Source organism: Oncorhynchus clarkii, chromosome 9, assembly GCF_045791955.1.
Source record: "Oncorhynchus clarkii lewisi isolate Uvic-CL-2024 chromosome 9, UVic_Ocla_1.0, whole genome shotgun sequence".
NCBI classification, from domain to species: domain Eukaryota; kingdom Metazoa; phylum Chordata; class Actinopteri; order Salmoniformes; family Salmonidae; genus Oncorhynchus; species Oncorhynchus clarkii.
The window spans coordinates 57939107-57958502 of NC_092155.1; the positions used below are offsets into that span (position 1 = coordinate 57939107).

The 19396-nt window shown below is 41.1% G+C and overlaps 1 protein-coding gene across 2 annotated transcripts in view; it reads left to right on the top strand.

Annotated features, from left to right (window-relative positions):
* Nucleotides 1-786: 786 nt before the first annotated feature.
* The window catches only part of LOC139417306 (signal peptide, CUB and EGF-like domain-containing protein 3), a 118376-nt gene continuing 99766 nt past the window's right edge, over nucleotides 787-19396 (top strand). For both annotated transcript variants that reach the window (XM_071166571.1, XM_071166572.1), the window contains exon 1: nucleotides 787-1114. In XM_071166571.1, the coding sequence (XP_071022672.1) occupies nucleotides 1009-1114 (106 nt within the window). In that variant the 5' untranslated portion in view covers nucleotides 787-1008. The remainder of the gene's footprint in view (nucleotides 1115-19396) is intronic.

Here is a 19396-nt window from a genome sequence, read left to right on the forward strand (position 1 = left end):
AATGCAAGTGGTGGTGCAGACAAATTACAAACTCATTTGAAAAAGGAGTAGGCCTATGTATACAAAAATATGATAAAAAAATGCCAGACTTGTGTTTTTCATTTATGTAAAGCCAGCATGTAAATCCAGCAGAATAAATATATGAGAAAGGTGTGATAATTAAACTGAATCTCCTGCAGGCTATTGCTAAATAGCAGATCATGTCATGGTGTTTATTGCTCTCTAGATCTTTTTGAATGCGATTTGCTCCTGGCTTTTTTTGAGATGGCAAAAATAGGTAATAATACGTTTGTATGAGAAGCAATCATGGGAGATAGAGTGTACACGAAAGCTCGCGTCGCACACGCTGAGACTACAACCTGTTCGCGATCATTGTGCATCGGGTGCTATCAACACAACTCCTTATATTTGTCATTGTATGTGTCAGTTACAGGTTTTCATTTTTTTTCTTCCGCACCGCTCTTTTCTCTTGTCTGTGGGGAAAGTGTCCAAGTTGGTTGTGGTGTGGCGCGCGGTCCATAGATTGCACCCAGAGTTTGACCTTTCTCCTCCATGACAACCCGCGACTTCGTTCCAACCAGCAGCTGATTGTAAATTCCTGCAGAAAAATAAATACTTGCAAGTAGTTGGAGAAAGAGCGAGTGCGCGTGTGGGAGAGCGAGAGCAGGAGCAATGCGCGGATCCTCATCTCTCCACCCCTTTCCTCCTCTCTGCCTCACTCCATCTCTCTCAAACGTCCCTCTGCCTCTCTCTTATATTGAAATTGGTCTGGGTCGAACAGGATCACAGAACACTGCTTCTCTATTGCTGCATATTGTCGGGCATTCCGCAAAACCCGACCACTTGAAACACAATAAGCAGACACAAAGGAAAGGACATAGTTCCACAATATATTTTTAAAGGTAGAACACGTTTTTCTTATTAAAAAATATACCGTCCGTTTGTGCGTGTTAAGCGTTGTGAAGTAGGTGTTTAACTATAACAGTCCAACTACAGTATAAAATAGCCATGCATTTGCACATTATAATGCGCGCTAGCATTGGATTAGTCGGTTTCTGTCTGCTTGCCTTTGTCCAACAGCCAGCTCGCGCTTCAGGAGGCAAATCCACTCAAGGTAAGTTTTCCCATCAAAATACCTTTATTTCTCCAGGCTTTATCTTTCTGACCCTGGGGAGCAGCTATGGTTATTGAGTGCAGATTTCATTACCTCAATCCGCTGTGCATTGTGAATTTGTAAGCTAATGCCTGACCATTGAGTTACAAATTAGTTGTTTTAAATGTTTTAAAGATTACACACACACACACACACACACACACCAATAAATTCAGCATCTCACAATAAAATATTTAAAAAAACAAAGTATGCCTCATTAATCCTATTCAGCATTATATTATATTTAATGAACAGGCACACTGGTAAGCAAATTGAAAACTCTTTTAGAAGGCTGATGCAAAATATGTTTATGTATTAAGTACATAGGAAATTCCACTCTGTTTAAATATTGTTTTGCACTGGCATGTGTCCTGAGATCAGGAAATCATTTATTCTGTTGCATGCCCAGACTATATTTGTCTCCCCATGATGGTTAAGCTACTGCTGCACTTTTCTGAGACTGGCACAAAAGTGGCAAATTAACCTGTTTTATAGGTCTGATCCAAAACCGTTAATCAATGTTTAAATCCCCCTGAGACTCCCATTTTCTCACCATGGAGATAAACTGGCGACACTTCAAACAACAACAGTGTGAACAGAACAGGTTTGTTGAGAACTTCAAGAACAGAATAGTTGTTAATGAAAGAGAGAGACCATCAAGATGTATTTATCACTACCAAGCCAAGTATTTGAAAATCCTCTGTAACACTCACATGGAGCAGCAGGGCTCTCCCTAGTCTCTCTGTCAAAGCCTCCACTGAGCTAGGCTACAGTACAGCACCCAGGATGCTTTCATGTCCTGCCTCCTCTGTTTGATTCATACACAGATTGTGCCTCAAGGCTTTAAGGTGAAAAACTCCAAATCCTCATTGAGCACTCAGACTAAAGATGTTGATGATTATGAGGATTAGGGTAATGAAAGTCAATGAAAATGCGAGCACGATGCAGATCACAGGACAACACTTTACTTGCAGTTATAAGTCATCCATCCACACAATAAAAGGGCTGAAATAAGTTGCTGCCTAGGTGCTGTTTTCTTACCTATTTACTATTTCCCCTCTTCTGTCTGTTTCTCTCTTTAAATAATAAGAATAATATGAATATGCTTACTCACGTCAATCTGTAGCAACCAGATCTATATATGCCAGGGACAGAGCACAGTGTGTGTGTGCAAGCCTCAGCAGCTTTGATTATGTTTGGTTATGTTTCACACACAGATAGACACAAAAAGACATCCCTCGGCCAGTCAGGCAAGGAGTGTGTGTTGTGTGTGTGTGGGGGGGGACTATTTAGCATCCTGGGTGGTCAGCCCCCACTTGTGAGAAAACCGAATATTTACATTTTGCAATTATAATTACTTTTTTCTAACTTAATTTCCCACAACATCGATTACACACTTGCTTGTCATGTGGAATGTTACCGGAAGAGTGTTATCACTCAGTAATGGCATGCACCTGTTTGCAGCCTAAGTGACATAGCCTGGCAGAGAATGGACTCTGTGAATACAGAAGTCTTAAGAGTAGGAGGACAGTCTATGAATAATGTGCAGTTAGTAATATTTGTATGGCTTTTTATCTTTAGACATCTATAAGATGGAGAGATGAGATGGAGAAGGAGAGATTAAATGATGAGATGAGAGATGAGAGAGGGAGAAAGATTGAGGGAGTGGGAGAGAGATGAGATCGAGAGGAGAGAGGAGAGAAAGAAAGAGAGAGAGGGAGAGAGAGATGAGATCGAGAGGAGAGAAAGAAAGAGAGAGAGAGGGAAAGAGAGATGAGATCGAGAGGAGAGATGAGAAAGAGAGAGACAGATGAGAGATGAGAAAGAGAGAGAGACAGATGAGAGATGAGAAAGAGAGAGAGACAGATGAGATCGAGAGGAGAGAGGAGAGATGAGAAAGAGAGAGAGACGGATACTGGAACAATAAAAGGTACAATTTGTCAGGTCAATATTGATTCAACATAGATGTTGGTGACAAGCCCCTTTGTCCTTCATCAAATGAACTAAGGAATATTGTGCAGGATATGGTGAAGAACAGGTAGAAAAAGAGGAAGATGAAGAAGGGAAATTAGACTGGTTAGAGGTGCTGGTGGAGAGAGAGAAAGCGAGCGAGAAAGGAAAAAGGAAAATAGTGAAGGGCCTCGGACAAGACAAATCACTGAGCCTTTGAGCTAACCTCAAGTCGGAAGTTCCTGGCTAGCTAATACAGCGCCAAGGCAACCGTTGGTGATGTCCTGACATGCTGTGGTGCGGTGCAGAGCGTTGGCTGTGTTGGTGTAACCTTTGCTCCTGGGCCCGAGGGTCTCTCTGGAAGGCAGAGCTCCTACTGCAGCCAGGGAGGGAGCCAGAGGCAGCAGCCCTCAGCCCTAAGCCACAATGTGGGAACCAACCAGCCCTGGCCTGGAGGGAGCGACTCAGCAAAATGAGGCCCAAGTGGAGCGAGGGAGGGAGGGAGGCCTAGAAGTGGTGTGTCTTCCACAAAGAATGGGATGGAAGGAAGGCCAGAGGTTTCCCCCCCCCCCCCTTCTGCTTTTATCCCTCCTCTTCTTTGTTTGCTTTGTCTTCTTTTTCTTTCCTTTATACTAAATTAATTAGTCATGTCTGATTCCACCGTCTGCCATAGGCTATGGCTGTGTGTGTGTGTTACAAGCATGCACAAGCTCTATTTAATGGGGCTCCTATTCCTCATTTTGTTATCATCTAGTTGTAAATCATTAAATCTGTCTGGTCCTCATACATTCTCTGTCGTGGAAGGTGAAGAAGTTAATAGATTTGCACTGCTTTTCTTAGCAAATATTGCAGGCATTCACCTGTGAAAGTCAAAGCTGTACAATTAATGAAGATGTCAAATACCGACATCTCTTGTGATCTCTTGGTAATGGTTCCTGGTAACCACATATGAAGCCACATGAAAATATCTGTTTAAATGGTGCTTTTCTTCCTGCTCAGCTTTCTGGGCTTGGACCACCCTAAGAACACCGCAGAAGAAGAATGCAACTATTGTGGAGACAACATTCTATTCTCTGTGATCATCGTGGACCATGGCCAGTCCTTTCCCACTTTGGCACTCATCTCATCACATTCACTCTTAGGCGCTGGCTGTGAGCATTCATTTGTCTAGACAGCCGTGGTATTTGTTGTGCTATTACAGTATTGTTATCTACTCACAGAGTTGATATGTGCCTTAAAAAGCGTACTGATGTCAAAGTCCCTTTCAGTTTGCCAAGGTATTAGGGATTCAGGGGTTTTGGCATATCTATTTGGCACTCAGAATACTTTTTCTTTATTATTTACTCAATATAGCTCCAGGTCACATATTCAAATGGGTGTATGAAATTACATTTACATCTCTTAAGATATTTGCTGCTGTTGTGTATGTTTTTCTCTTTGCTGTCCTTTTCTTCTTCCTAATCAATACATCACGGTCGTCATGGAAGCCTGTCAGCGTCATTGATCTTCATGAGTGTAGAGTAGACAATCAATTTAGCTGTGCTTTACCACTCTGAGAATGGATATTGGGATACGAGCTGCCTGAGAAGTGGTGCTCCAATACCACTGTACATGTTGTTACAGAGCAGCTGAGTGAAAGGAGGGAGGTCATAATCTCTGCAGTGGTTGAGTGGTTGAAACCATTGATAACAGTTCTGTCCAAGACAAATATACAGTCTGAATAGTGAACATGGCTTTGATCTTTAACGACATGTGGTGGTGATGACGTTAGGACAAGCATAGATCTGATATTGGTCTAGTTTGCATATTGATATACACTGAGTGTACAACTATTAAACCACCTACTCTTTCCATGACATAGACTAACCAGGTGAATCCAGGTGAAAGCTATGTTCCCTCATTGATGTCACCTGTTAAATCCACTTCAATCCGTGTACATGAAGGGGAGAAGACAGGTTAAAGAAGGATTTTTAAGCCTTGAGACAATTGAGACATGGATTGTGTATGTGTGCCATTCATGGGCAAGACAAAATATGTAAGTGCCGGTCTGGACTAGGGCTGTCTGGACTAGGGATGTCTGGACTAGGGCTGTCTGGACTAGGGCTGTCTGGACTTGGGCTGTCTGGACTAGGGCTGTCTGGACTAGGGCTGTCTGGACTAGGTCTGTCTGGACTAGGGCCGTCTGGACTAGGTCCGTCTGGACTAGGGCTGTCTGGACTAGGGCTGTCTGGACTAGGTCTGTCTGGACTAGGGCTGTCTGGACTAGGGCTGTTGCGGTCCTTTTACCACCACACCTGCAGTCATGAGTCATGACCGCAGTAAAATTCCACAAGACCGTTGAGTCAAGGTAATCTCCTGTTATGCACTCTGGACATGCTTTGGTAGTACCCAACTTGCTAACAACCATCAGGTTCTAATGGCCTGGTACTCAGGGCTCTATTGTCCCTCCATCACGTCCTAATGCCTGGTACTCAGGGCTCTATTGTCCCTCCATCAGGTCCTAATGGCATGGTACTCAGGCTAACAACCATCAGGATCTAATGGCCTGGTACTCAGGGCTCTATTGTCCCTCCATCAGGTCCTAATGACCTGGTACTCAGGGCTCTATTGTCCCTCCATTACGCATTTCATTAAAACATAAAACAAAACTGATTTAAGATGTCTTTGGTAGATAATTGGTCTAGCCTATACTCCAAAATTAAACAAATTTGAGTAATCGCCTTTGAGTGTGGACTGTATTATTATGCATACTGGATGGACTGGTTACAATATGCTACGCTACAAAATGTCGATCTAGGAGTCTTGGAGAGAATGTGTAGCCCTAGGCCATGCTGTTGGTTCATAGATTGTGCAGGGCAATTTTGAATAGCCTAGTAATAGGGATTTTTTTCATATTGTCATAATTAATTGGGTGACACATTTTTAGCAAAACAGAGTATCTCACCACTATGCATTTCTATCTCCTCTCTCTACTTTATTCCTTTCTCGAGCCCGCAGAGCGGCTGCCAACACTTTAGTTAAATATTTTTTTGTTGTGAAAACATGTTAGTGTCGATGTTCCCGAACAGATTTCACTTCGTTTCCCAAATTAAGCATTGGGTAGCTGCAACAACAAGGTTTGAGAGCCCATGACATACAGAGTTTGGGGGGAATATCACCTGTCGCACAGAGAGAGAATGCTCCTCAAACAGTGGTTGATGCATGGAGTGAAATAAGTGTTTTTATATTTATTTCTCAGCTGCTCATATTAAGCACATGCTCCACTACTGTATAAAACCGAAGTAGCCTACCTGGCAAAAATGGACCAGCAGAAAGTGCGCAGCCTCCATTTGCTATTGGAGTGCATACAGATGACATGTACTTTTCCCCCTGCCCGGTTCCTGCCCATTTGATAATGGGCCATTCTAAATCAAAACTTTCACATACAGTACCAGTCAAAAGTTTGGACACACCTACTCATTCAAGGGTTTTTCTTTATTTTTTAAAACTATTTTCTATATTGTAGAATAATAGTGAAGACATCAAAACAATGAAATGACATATGGAATCATATAGTAACCAAAAAAGAGTTAAACAAATCATTGGCATTCTCTCAACCAGTTTCACCTGGAATGCTTTTCCAACAGTCTTGAAGGAGTTCCCACATATGCTGAGCACTTGTTGGCTGGTATTCCTTCACTCTGTGGTCCATCTCATCCCAAACCATCTCAATTGGGTTGAGTTCAGGTGATTTTGGAGGCCAGGTCATCTGATGCAGCACTCCATCACTCTCCTTCTTGGTGAAATAGTCCTTTCACAGCCTGGAGGTGTGTTGGGTCATTGTACTGTTGAACAACAAATTGTACTCCCACTAAGCGCAAACCAGATGGAATGGCGTATCACTGCAGAATGCTGCGGTAGCCACGCTGGTTAAGTATACCTTGAATTCTAAATAAATCACAAACAGTGTCACCAGCAAAGCACCCTCACTCCATCACACCTCCTCCTCCATGCTTTGTGGTGGGAACTACATATGCAGAGATCATCCATTCACCTACTCTGTGTCTCACAAAGGCAAGGTGATTGGAACCAAAAATGTCAAATTTGGACTAATCAGAAAAAAGGACAAATTTCCACCAGCCTAATGTCAATTGCTCATGTTTGGTCACTCTGATGAACGTATCCTCTGCAGCAGAGGTAACCCTGAGTCTTCCTTTCCTGTGGCGGTCCTCATGAGAGCCAGTTTCATCATAGCACTTGATGGTTTTTGCGACTGCACTTGAAGAAACTTTGACAGTTCTTGACATTTTCCTGATTGACTGACCTTCATGTCTTAAAGTAATGATGGACTGTCATTTATCTTTGCTTATTTGAGCTGTTATTGCCATAATATGGACCTGGTCTTTTACCGCCCCTACCTTGTCACAACACAAATGACTCAAATGCATTAAGAAGGAAAGAAATTCCACAAATGACCTTTTAACAAGGCACAACTGATAATTGAAATGCATTACAGGTGACTGACTACATTATGAAACTGGTTGAGAGAATGCCAAGAGTGTGCAAAGCTGTCATCAAGGCAAAGGGTGGCTTTTGAAGAATCTCAAATATAAAATATATTTTGATTTGTTTAACACATCTTTGGTTACTATATGATTCCATGTGTGTTTTTTCATAGTTTTCACTATTAGTCTAATCAAATCAAATCAAAGTTTATTTGTCACGTGTGCTGAATACAACAGGTAGACCTTACAGTGAAATGCTTACTTACAGGCTCCAATAGTGCAAAAAAAGGTATTAGGTGAACAGTAGGTAAGTAAAGAAATAAAAACAACAGTAAAAATACAGTGAAAAATAACAGTAGCGAGGCTATATACAGTAGCGAGGCTATATACAGTAGCAAGGCTATATACAGTAGCGAGGCTACATACAGTAGCGAGGCTATAAAAGTAGTGAGGCTACATACAGACACTGGTTAGTCAGGCTGATTGAGGTAGTATGTACATGTAGATATGGTTAAAGTGACTATGCATATATGATGAACAGAGAGTACAATGCAGAAAATAGTACAAATAAAGATAAACTCTGAAATGAATAGGTGTGTCCAAACTTTTGACTGTTACTGTATTAGTAAAGACAAGATTCAATTGAGAATAGTATGATGGGTGAAAATATGATCCCTTGATGAGAGACCAGCTGTGCAGCCAGAGGCAAGGAACAGAGCCCAAGCTTTTTTTGCTACTTTCTCAAACCATCAATAGCCTATTGTTACATCATGCAGCCCATATATTTTTTGAGTTCTAAGACATTCTAAATGTTGTATTATTCACAACCAAAGTTGCCAAATAACTTTAAATTGACCTATTTCAAATGATCACTTCTACGCTCAAACATAACCATTTCATATGTGCACTCGCTCCAGAATGGTAAAAATATCCTTGATTTTTTATTCAGCTAAGTTCAATTATGTTCTTCTTACTATAAAATCAGATCAAATAAAACAAGGGCACGGGACTTATAAGCATATCTTGTCTGCTAAATTAACAAGCCTACAGCCTATGGCATGGAGCAGAGCGAGATAACAATTCATATTCTATTCTTCTGAAATACATTTTTGTCATATCATGTTTCTTCAGACCTGACAAAATAAATAATGTATTTATTGTGATGGTGTATATTAAATGTATTTATTATACTTTTTTAAGTGTATATGTTCCAAAGGCACACATCAGTGGCTTGTATGCAGCTTGTATGTGTGGAGACCTTGGAGATGCTAAACGTGTTTATGTTAATTTATGGTTAATTTCCTTGAGACCGTTAGTCTTTTGATAATAACCGGCTGACAAAATTTCATGACCGCTAAAGCTCTAGACTGGAACGAACCAAATCTGATCCAAACATAGACATCTATGATTGGTTAAGATTTGGTCCGGACTGGACTAAAAAAACAATGTGGAAATCAAGGCCAGTCCGGAGTGCACCAAAAAAAGACGTTGGCGTCGGTCCAAGCTTACTGAGGTGTAGCCTACAGTGTTCCCTGAAATAGAATTTTAGGAATGCCCGTCTATTTGGTAAGCCTACCATTTGTAAAACACCAAAAAAAGACGTCCGTACAGGACCAAATTAAGACGTCCAAAAGACATTGGCTTGTGGGTGTAGCAACCATGTCAGCCGCAATATAATTTTATGAAGGCTTATCCATGTGGCCCAATCCTCCTGACAGAGCTGGTATAACTGAGTCAGGCTAAGGTGTATGTAAACTTCCGACTTCAACTGTATATTTAAAATAATATTTATTTATAAAAATATATATTTGGAGGATTGGAAATGATGCAGACAATTTCAATTGATAGAAGCCCCAATCTATTTGCAATAAAAAAATAAGAAAATAAAACCAAATAATTGTCATACATTTTATCTCCTACAGAATAGGCTACAGAAAAAGCCACCTACTCTTTATACCATATCCTATACAGTATCTGCTACACCATTTATGTTAGATCATTTTTGGACTAAACGTTGGTGGACACCACAGCGATGGGTCTCTCCAACAGCACCCTGGAAAGGCGTGAATGGACAATCAAAATATTTGGCTTTGACAAAGTGGGCATTGCTTATCACAGGGCGGCATCAACGCTCACCTAAAAAGCCCATATCCCACTGGTTGAGAGAAATTGCCATTGTTTTTGGGCAGAATTCTGTGAGGTTTTATGTGTGGTTGTTTGAGGTGTGTCTTGGTCAGTTTAGCTCAGAAAATTGGCACAGGCCATGACCCAGGCCAGTTCTGTGGCCCCACCACTGGCCAGTCTATTGCTTTCATCCTGGCTGCTGGAATGTAAAACCAATGCACTTTCTCCTTGCCAACAGTGTGTGAAATATTTAAAGTGTCAGAACTAGGGAAATACTGCATGGGATCACTATTCTTTCTCTGTGACTGATCCACTCTTGGTTACTAAAGAGAACATGTCAGAAGCATTCACAGCAAATGTATCCATCTGGCCTGGGTGAAGGGGTAACATTTTTGTTGTTATTGTGTTGAGCTCAGGAAAAACACAAGTCTGTTTATTCTAAGGTGTTTGTTACACTCTAGGTTGTTAAGAAAACACTGCTTGGGTTAGCCAATGAAAACGGTTTGCCAGTACGCAGTGTTGTTAGACACAGGTTCGAATTGATTTACAAGATTTGGGGCTCCCTCCAAAAGAGAAATATGTATTACGTTATATGAAATAAGTTATTTAGATGTAATTTGTGAGAAGCCTTCTAGAGTCGGTTTGGGGGTTTGACTGAAGTAGTGCTCCTTCCTTGGTATCTGAGCCTTGTTCTGGATGTGTGAGATTGTGTCTGCAGGTTTGGGTTGTCATGGGGCATTCAAAACCTGCCCACTGCCCAGGGGAAGCAATCAGGTCTGGGTTGTCATGGGGCATTCAGAACCTGCCCACTGCCCAGGGGAAGCAATCAGGTTTTTTACACGCCTCATAACTCTGTCATGGCACCTTTTCTTCTCCCCTGGAGCAGAGAAACCACTTTATCAGCACCCAGCAGATCAACCCCACAATGCCAGTGCTCCAGCGCTCCTATGCTCAATTAGGATGGTCTTAATGCTGACAGAGGAGGTAGCTTCTACATGGACAGGACAGTGAAAATCTGTCCCAACATACACACTCACCCTCCCTCCCTTCCTACATAAATACATGGACAAGCACGTGAAAACACCAACATTTACTGCCATGATTACATTCAACACACACACTCAACACACAAATCCAAACAATGGGGCCAGACTCAGGCTGTTCCTCCACACCCTCCCAAATGGAGACCCCTAGCTCTTAGAAGCCCATTTATTTATTGGGCTGTAAAGTAATAAGTGTGCTTCAAATGAGGCCTGTAATACTTGTTCTCTGCGCTGTGGTGGGACGTATGATAGCTCTCTCCCTCTCTGTCTTTCTCTTTCTCTCTGTCACTTTCTCCTCCACTCTCTCTCTCCTCTCTCTCTCTCTCTGTGTGCCCTTTGTTCTCTGTGTGGAGGCGCTGACAGCGTCCCCATCGGTTAGTGGGAGGATATAGAACATAGTTGATGGTACACTGAACCCAGGCCCTGAGCCCTGGGCCCGAGCCACTCTACAACCCCGTCTTCAAAGTGCTGATGGCTTCAGCAAGGAGAGGAGAGCTTCCAAGCGACTGGATGGCCGGCCTGTCCGTCCCCCGTTAGGAGCCGACAGCTGGGGCTGCTCTCAGATCATTAATCCCCCCATTTTTCTGTTCCATGACTCACTGATTGGCAATGGTGGGATCCACTGAGTGAGTGTCTGCTCTGTGGCATTGTCTGCTTTAGTTCTCTGTTCTCTCCACAACTAAGGCTCAACATTGTTGGAGTGGAGTGGAGGACAGAGGAGAGCCTTGCTGCCATTGTCCCTGACGTTCCTCCTCCTCCTTACACCTCTTTCTCCTGAGACCCCTTTGGCCTGGCCTAATAATGCAGCTGCGCCTCTCTTTGAAATTTGGGGTCAGTGAGGGACGTCATTAGGCTAGTTTGTGGTGGTCAGTCAGTCAGTTTTGTTGGAGGGGGGTTGGGGGCCCAGAGAGAGTCTTGTTTACAGACTGCTTGTGTTTACATTCCTTGAGGTTAGCGCCAGCTTTGGGGACTGCTGTATATGAAAGGAAATGCTCTTATTCTGCTTAGTAATGGAAAAACACAACACATCAAGGAATGTTTTGTATGAAAAAAACTATCTAATTTATTTGGTGCAGTTCATGGAGTTTGGCTGAAGCTTTTAGGTCTGAAACGACAGTGGTGGCGTCACTAATGAAACTGATACGTCCTCAATGAGAGGAGTCATGAGAAAAGCTGTGATCTTCTCAAATTGAGGATAATTGTAGAAAGATATCCCAGGATGTTAACACTTTATACTGTATATATACCCTATAGCTCGAAGTCTGTGCCAGACGTTGCACTACCCCGTTCGACAACCAATATCTTCCATGTACTCTTAAATGGACAGTTTTCTTCTCTATTTCCCTTTTATTTTATCTTTAGTAGTGTGTTGATGGTTCTATTAGGAGAAGCCAGATGGACTGTCTCACATTGCAATGCCGTTCATGTGAAACAGAGTTGTGTAATGGATGTCAGTCACACGTCATAATTAACAATCATTCCATATACGGTAGTGTTTGTCTCTAATGACACTTTTATGTAATTAGAACTATTTGAGCATAGTGAAGAATGCGTTCTACTTGTTAACAGTGTATTGAATTTAGGGCTGACCCCATTTAGTCGACTGGTCGATTGCTTAGTCGATAGGCTGTTTGTCGACCAAGATTTCTTTAGTCAAGCAGTCGCGCCTGTCTCAGTGGACTGATCCATTCTGGAGGCCACGGGGATAGCACAATCCATCACTCTAAGACATGTGATACTAAAATTGTATATGGTCATATTATGTAAAAACTAATGGTGCAACACTAATAAATCAAATATTATTTCATAAAAAATGTGCTTTCTCCCGCGTTGGATACAGCCGCTGTCCGCGGTTCTGAAACATATTTCTTAGTTCCTAGTAGAATTGGCACCTTTCCCTATGTTGCTATGTGCATAACAGCAAAGTTAACCAGCGTATTGGGATTGAGAACAATGCAGCAGGGGCAGCAGCAGCAGAGACGAGGAAACAGCCCTTGCCTTAGCTCTATAATCAATAATCAAGTGTTAAATGTGCCTGGCTTTATAAATCATCCGTATATATCTATAGAAATAAGGAATCTAGCTTCTGTTGCCTGTTTGAGTGTTTGTTTAATAGCCGATTGAATCTGTGAGTACCAAGCCTCATGCAAATGCAAAATGTCGGATATAGTAATTTCACAGATTCAGCTGTTTTGAATCTTTGCTATGCTGTAATAAAAGCTTTACCATTTTTTAATTCGATAGAACAGACTGGTATTACTTATCATTTATTTACATTGTTTCACTCTTCCAAACATGCAGAAAAATGACATTGTAATCTAACAGCACCTGTTTGTCACACATAAGATACACGAAGCTCTCGCTCCTATACCCTCCCTTTTCTTGATCTTGTTATTAGTACAATTATTATTGTGATCATCATTATAATAATCATTAATGTCATTATCATTAGTAGGCTGAGTATAGTATCCTTGTATAACCACTAAGAGCACCTCCTGTTTAGTCTTAATAAACTAACTAACTTAGGCCTATATTTCAAAAAATAGGCTACTGTATCAATCAATCAAGCATTAATTTGTTCATGCCATCACACAGCATACGAGATAGTCATGCTTTGAAATGCAATCAAGCATGTTAGTTTTAAAATTAAATAACAAAGGGAGCTTTGAATAATTAGCCAAAACAATAAATATATATGAACAGTTTCTGGTAGACTTATTTATTTACTGTTGTTTACACTGTTGCAAATGGTAATATTGTAATCAAACAGCAACTGTTTGGCACACATAATACTCGCAGAATGCTTTCTCCACAACTATGTCAAATGTCTTCCACAGATCTGACTTCCCTTTCCCTCCCATGCAACCAGTAAACAAACATTCGCCCATTTCGAGTTTCTTTTTCACGTCTTCCGCATTCATTTTGCTGTAGACATTACTGTTCTGAGTTTGTTATAACCAATTTATTGATGTAATTATGATAGGCTATCGGTCAGGCCCTATTGGTTACATGCATGCGATGCTTACATGTTTCATGTAAAGAGAGCAGGGTTGAGGGAATAGGGAATGTTTTTCCTTAACAAATTAGGGATTTTGGTAGCAGAACTTTTCAGTCAGAAACAAGTAAGAAACTAATGTTGCAGCTCCAGCACGGACAGCGCAATAAACACTTGCTGTGCTCTGGTGCCTTTTCGCTGCAGTAGGGAGGAGAGCAAGACAACATGCGCCAGTCACACAGACTCTCACTGTCATTTTTTTTTAACACAGTGTGACCATCGGGCTCTTTCTTGAGTCATTTGTGTGTCTTAATTATTTAATGAAGCAGTGTGCTTAAAGCATCAGACAAGCTCAGTGCATATGTAGTTGATTTTATTCAAACACTGCCTCTATGTGGAAAAATAAGTTTAAATATTTCAACCAATCAATTGATCGAAATAACAGGACGACTCTCGGTCGACCAAGATTTTTTTTAGTCGGGGACAGCCGACTTCACTCATCTGGCATTAGCTCCTTGAGCTGTATATACTGAGTGTACAAAACATTATGAATACCTTCCTAATATTGAGTTTCACCCCCATTTGCCCTCAGAACAGCTTCAATTCGTCAGGCATGGACTACAAGGTGTTGAAAGTGTTCCACAGGGATGCTGGCCCATGTTGGCTGGATGTCATTTGGGTGGTGGACCATTCTTGATACACATGGAAAACTGTTAAGCGTGAAAAACCCAGCAGCGTTACAGTTCTTGACACACTCAAACCGGTGCGCCTGGCACCTACTACCCCATTGAAAGGTACTTAAATCTTTTGTCTTGCCCTTTCACTGTCTGAATGGCACACATACACAATCCATGTCTCATTTATCTTAAGTCTTAAAAATCCTTCTTTAACCTGTCTCCTCACCTTCATCTACACTGATTGAAGTGGATTTAACGAGTGACATCAATAAGGGTTTATAGCTTTCACCTGGATTCACCTGGTCAGTCTATGTCATGTGCACACAGTGTATGTCAGATAAGAACTGCCATGCTCTACTCGCACACAGAAAGCCATTCCCTTTATACTTCATAGTTTGACAGGAAGCAGCTAGAAAATATCAGACTAACAGTTCTGCTGTAATTGCTATGTTGCCCTCTTTATAGTTGGTACTATATCTTGCTAAAGCAGCCGCCAATGAATTTAATTGCTGTGTGCACAGGGGAGAATGTCATGTCAGTTAGCGCTGGCTGTATAGATAGGTATATAACAGCAAAATAAGGTAAATACCAACACTATCAGGTATATAACAACACTATTGGGTATATAGCAGCATTATAAGGTATATAACAACAATATAAGGTATATAACGACACTATAAGGTATATATCAGCAAGATAAGGTATATAACAGCAATATAAGGTATATAACAGCAACATAAGGAATATAACAACACTATAAGGTATAAAACAGCAATATAAGGTATAGTGAGTGATGTTACAGTATATACCTTATATTACTGTTATATATGTTATAGTGTTGTTATATACCTTCTAGTGCTGCTATATATCTTATACTATATACCTTATAGTGAGTGCTGTTAGAGTATATACAGTATATAGTATAAGGTATATAACAACACCATAAGGTATATAACAGCTATATAAGGTATATACTGCAACAGTACTCACTATAAGGTATATAGTGTATATAACAGCACTATGAGGTATATAACAGCAATATAAGCTATACAGTATAAGGTATATGTCATGACTGTCCTGTGAGGATCCAAGTAGGTCAGATCAGCTTTGCAATAAATAGCTTCAACCAAACCCGCTCTCACCCACAGAGGGGGAGAAGGGAACTGGTGGGGGTTGACAGTTCACTCCCTGTTGTAATCAAGGACAGAACATTCAGCTCTCGCCCTCTCCAATGTTCACCAGAGGAATGTGTCTTCGTTTGAACACTAATGTCATATTATGTGTTATTTTGTTATGTAAAAAAAATGTTATGAAGGAAATACTGTAACTTGAAAAGTGTCCATCCGATGCATTGTGCCATAAGAGATCATAGTTTTACATAACTTTGCACAGTGACAAACCACGCCCCTGAGTGAGGTCAGAGAGCGTGTCAGCCTGACGGAGCCTCCCTTTCTAACAAACTGTTTAAAATTATGGGTTAAGAATTAACATATCAGACCAGAGAGACGTTGAGCTGCAGCTCACGTTTAAAGTGTTAAAGTGAACTCTGAAATCTCAACACGAGGTAGAGACGATAAAGTCACCTCCCGGACAATCACTGGTACAGTTGATTAGCTATCCTAAGTAAAGTATCAAGAAAAGCAAATTTAAGTGGGATCATTCTACTATCCTTCTCAAATCACCATAGTATGCTACTCTCTCACTGAGAACCATTGACACGGCTGGCTAGACTATCTTCAAAGAAGCATCTTCCAGAGCAAATGGAAGTAGAATACACCGTAGTTCTGTTCAGGACTACACAGCAAGTCACCGGATCCCAGATATCTGTAGAGGAGAACAGTAGAAGACGGGTGGGGACTCCTTTGGACAATCAGAGCCTTACAAGCGTGCCGTGAAAAGGCCCAACAAACCCTTTTCCAAGAAGGCCCGGTTAGGAGAGAAACATGTTAATTCTGTGTTACCATTTAGTTAGCTAGTAAATAATTAATTTAACCAATTTGTGTAGTATTGAATCATAAGTAAGGCTCTGGATTTTCCTGATGCAAGTAGGTTACGACTGTTCAGAATGATGATATGATGCGAGGTTAGGATTAATAAATTGACTGTTTATGGATGTGATAGGTAAAGACCTTTAGAGTTTAATTCGGGAGATGGTAACTCTTTAAACAACCGTTCTCGTAGTACCCAAATTCTAATGAGTTAATTGTTGCATGATTAATTTAAAAAAGGGTAACAATTTAACATAGTTAGTTGATTAGATAAATAACAGTCATCAGATTATTGAAAGTACAGTCACGGCATACTATCACATTTAAGGTAAGACCCAGATGCAGACTGTCGAAGTAACCATGTTTACAGGGGCAAAGGTACAGGACGGCAGGCAGGCTCAGGGTCAGGTCATGGAGAGGTTGGTAATCCAGAGTAGTGGGGCAAAGGTACAGGACGACAGGCAGGCAGGCTCAGGGGCAGGGCAGGCAGAAGTCGGTAATCCAGAGTAGTGGGGAAAAGGTACAGGATGGCAGGCAGGGACAACACCGGGAAAACTAGAAGACAGGAACTTAGACAAGACAGGAGCAAGGGGGAAAACGCAGGTAGGTTCTACAAACAAAACAAACTGGCAACAAACAAACAGAGAACACAGGTATGAATACACAGGGGATAATGGGGAAGATGGGCGACACTTGGAGGGGGTTGGAGACAAGCACAAAGACAAGTGAAACAGATCAGGGAGTGACATACAGTACCAGTCAAAAGTTCGGACACACCTACTCATTCAAGGGTTTTTCTTAATTTTTACTTTTTCCTACATTGTAGAATAATCGGGAACACATCAAAGCTATTAAATAACACATTTGGAATCATGTAGTAACCAAAAAAGTGTTAAACAAATCCAAATATATTTTATATTTGAGATTCTTTAAAGTAGCCACCCTTTGCCTTGATGACAGCTTTTCACACTCTTGACATTCTCCACGAGATAGTCACCTAGAATGCATTCCAATTAACAGGTGTACCTTGTTAAAAGTTCATTTGTGGAATGTCTTTCCTTCTTAATACGTTTGAGCCAATCAGTTGTGTTGTGACAAGGTAGGGGTGGTATACAGAAGATAGCTCTATTTGGTAAAAAAAAACAAGTCCATATTAGGGCAAGAATAGCTCAAATAAGCAAAGAGAAACAACAGTCCATCATTGCTTTAAGACATGAAGGTCAGTCCATATGAAAAATGTAAGAATTTTGTACATTTCTTCAAATGCAGTCGCAAAAAGCATCAAACGCTATGATGAAACTGGCTCTTGTGAGGAACGCCACAGGAACAGAAGACCCAGGGTTACCTCTGCTGCAGAGGATATGTTCAATTGAGTTACCAGCCTTAGATATTGCAGCCCAAGTAAATCCTTCACAGAGTTCAAGTAACAGACACATCTCAACATCAACTGTTCAGAATAGACTGCGGGAATCAGGCCTTCATGGTCGAATTGCTGCAAAGAAACAACTACTAAAGGACACCAATAAGAATAAGAGACTTGCTTGGGCCAAGAAACACGAGCAATGAACATTACACCGGTGGAAATCTTTGGTCTGATTAGTCAACATTTTACATTTTTAGTTCCAACCGCCGTGTCTTTGTGAGACGCAGAGTAGGTGAGCGGATGATCTCTGCATGTGTGGTTCACACCATGAAGCATGGAGGAGGAGGTGTGATGGTGTGGGGGTGCTTTGCTGGTGACACTGTCTGGGATTCATTTAGAATTCAAGGCATACTTAACCAACATGGCTTCTACAGCATTCTGCAGCGATATGCCATCCCATCTGGTTTGCGCTTAGTTGGACTATCATTTGTTTTTCAACAGCCCAGCACACCTCCAGGTTGTGTAAGAGCTATTTCATCAAGAAGGAGAGTGATGGAGTGCTGCATCAGATTACCTGTCCTCCACAATCACCCAACCTCAACCCAATTGAGATGGTTTGGGATGAGTTGGACCACAGAGTGGAGGAATAGCAGCCAACAAGTGCTCAGCATATGTGGGAATTCCTTCAAGATTGTTGGAAAGTGTTCTAGGTGAAGCTCGTTGAGAGAATGCCAAGAGTGTGCAAAGCTGTCATCAAGGCAAAAGGAGGCTACTTTGAAGAATCTAAAATCTAAAGTATATTTTTGGTTAGTACATGATTCCATGTGTTTTTTTGTAGTTTTAATGTCTTCACTATTATTCTACAATGTAGAAAATAGTTAAAAAAAATAAAGAAAAACCATTGAATGAGTAGGTGTTTCCAAACGTTTGACTGGTACTGTATATAACAACAATATAAGGTGTATAACAATACTATAAGGTATATAACATCACATTTGGATATATAATGCAAGTTATATAGCAGCACTATAAGGTATATTTATTTTTTATATTTAACCAGGTAGGCCAGTTTAGAACAAGTTCTCATTTACAACTGCGACCTGGCCAAGATAAAGCAAAGCAGTGCGACAGAAACAACACAGAGTTACACATGGGATAAACAAACGTACAGTCAATAACACAATATATAAATCTATGTACAGTGTGTGCAAATGTAGTAAGATTAGGGAGGTAAGGAAATAAATAGGACAAAGTGGCGAAATAATTACAATATAGCAATTAGACTGCAGTGATAGATGTAAAGAAGATTAATGTGCAAGTAGAGATACTGGGGTGCAAAGGATAAAAAATAAAACAAAAAATATGGGGATGAGGTAGTTGGGTGGGCTATTTACAGATGGGCTGTGTACAGGTGCAATGATCTGTAAGCTGTTCTGACAGCTGATGCTTAAAGTTAGAGAGGGCGGTATAAAGTCTCCAGCTTCAGTGATTTTTGCAATTTGTTCCAGTCATTGGCAGCAGAGAACTGGAAGGAATGGCGGCCAAAGCAGGAGTTGGCTTTGGGGATGACCAGTGAAATATACCTGCTGGAGCGTGTGTTACGGGTGGGTGCTGCTATG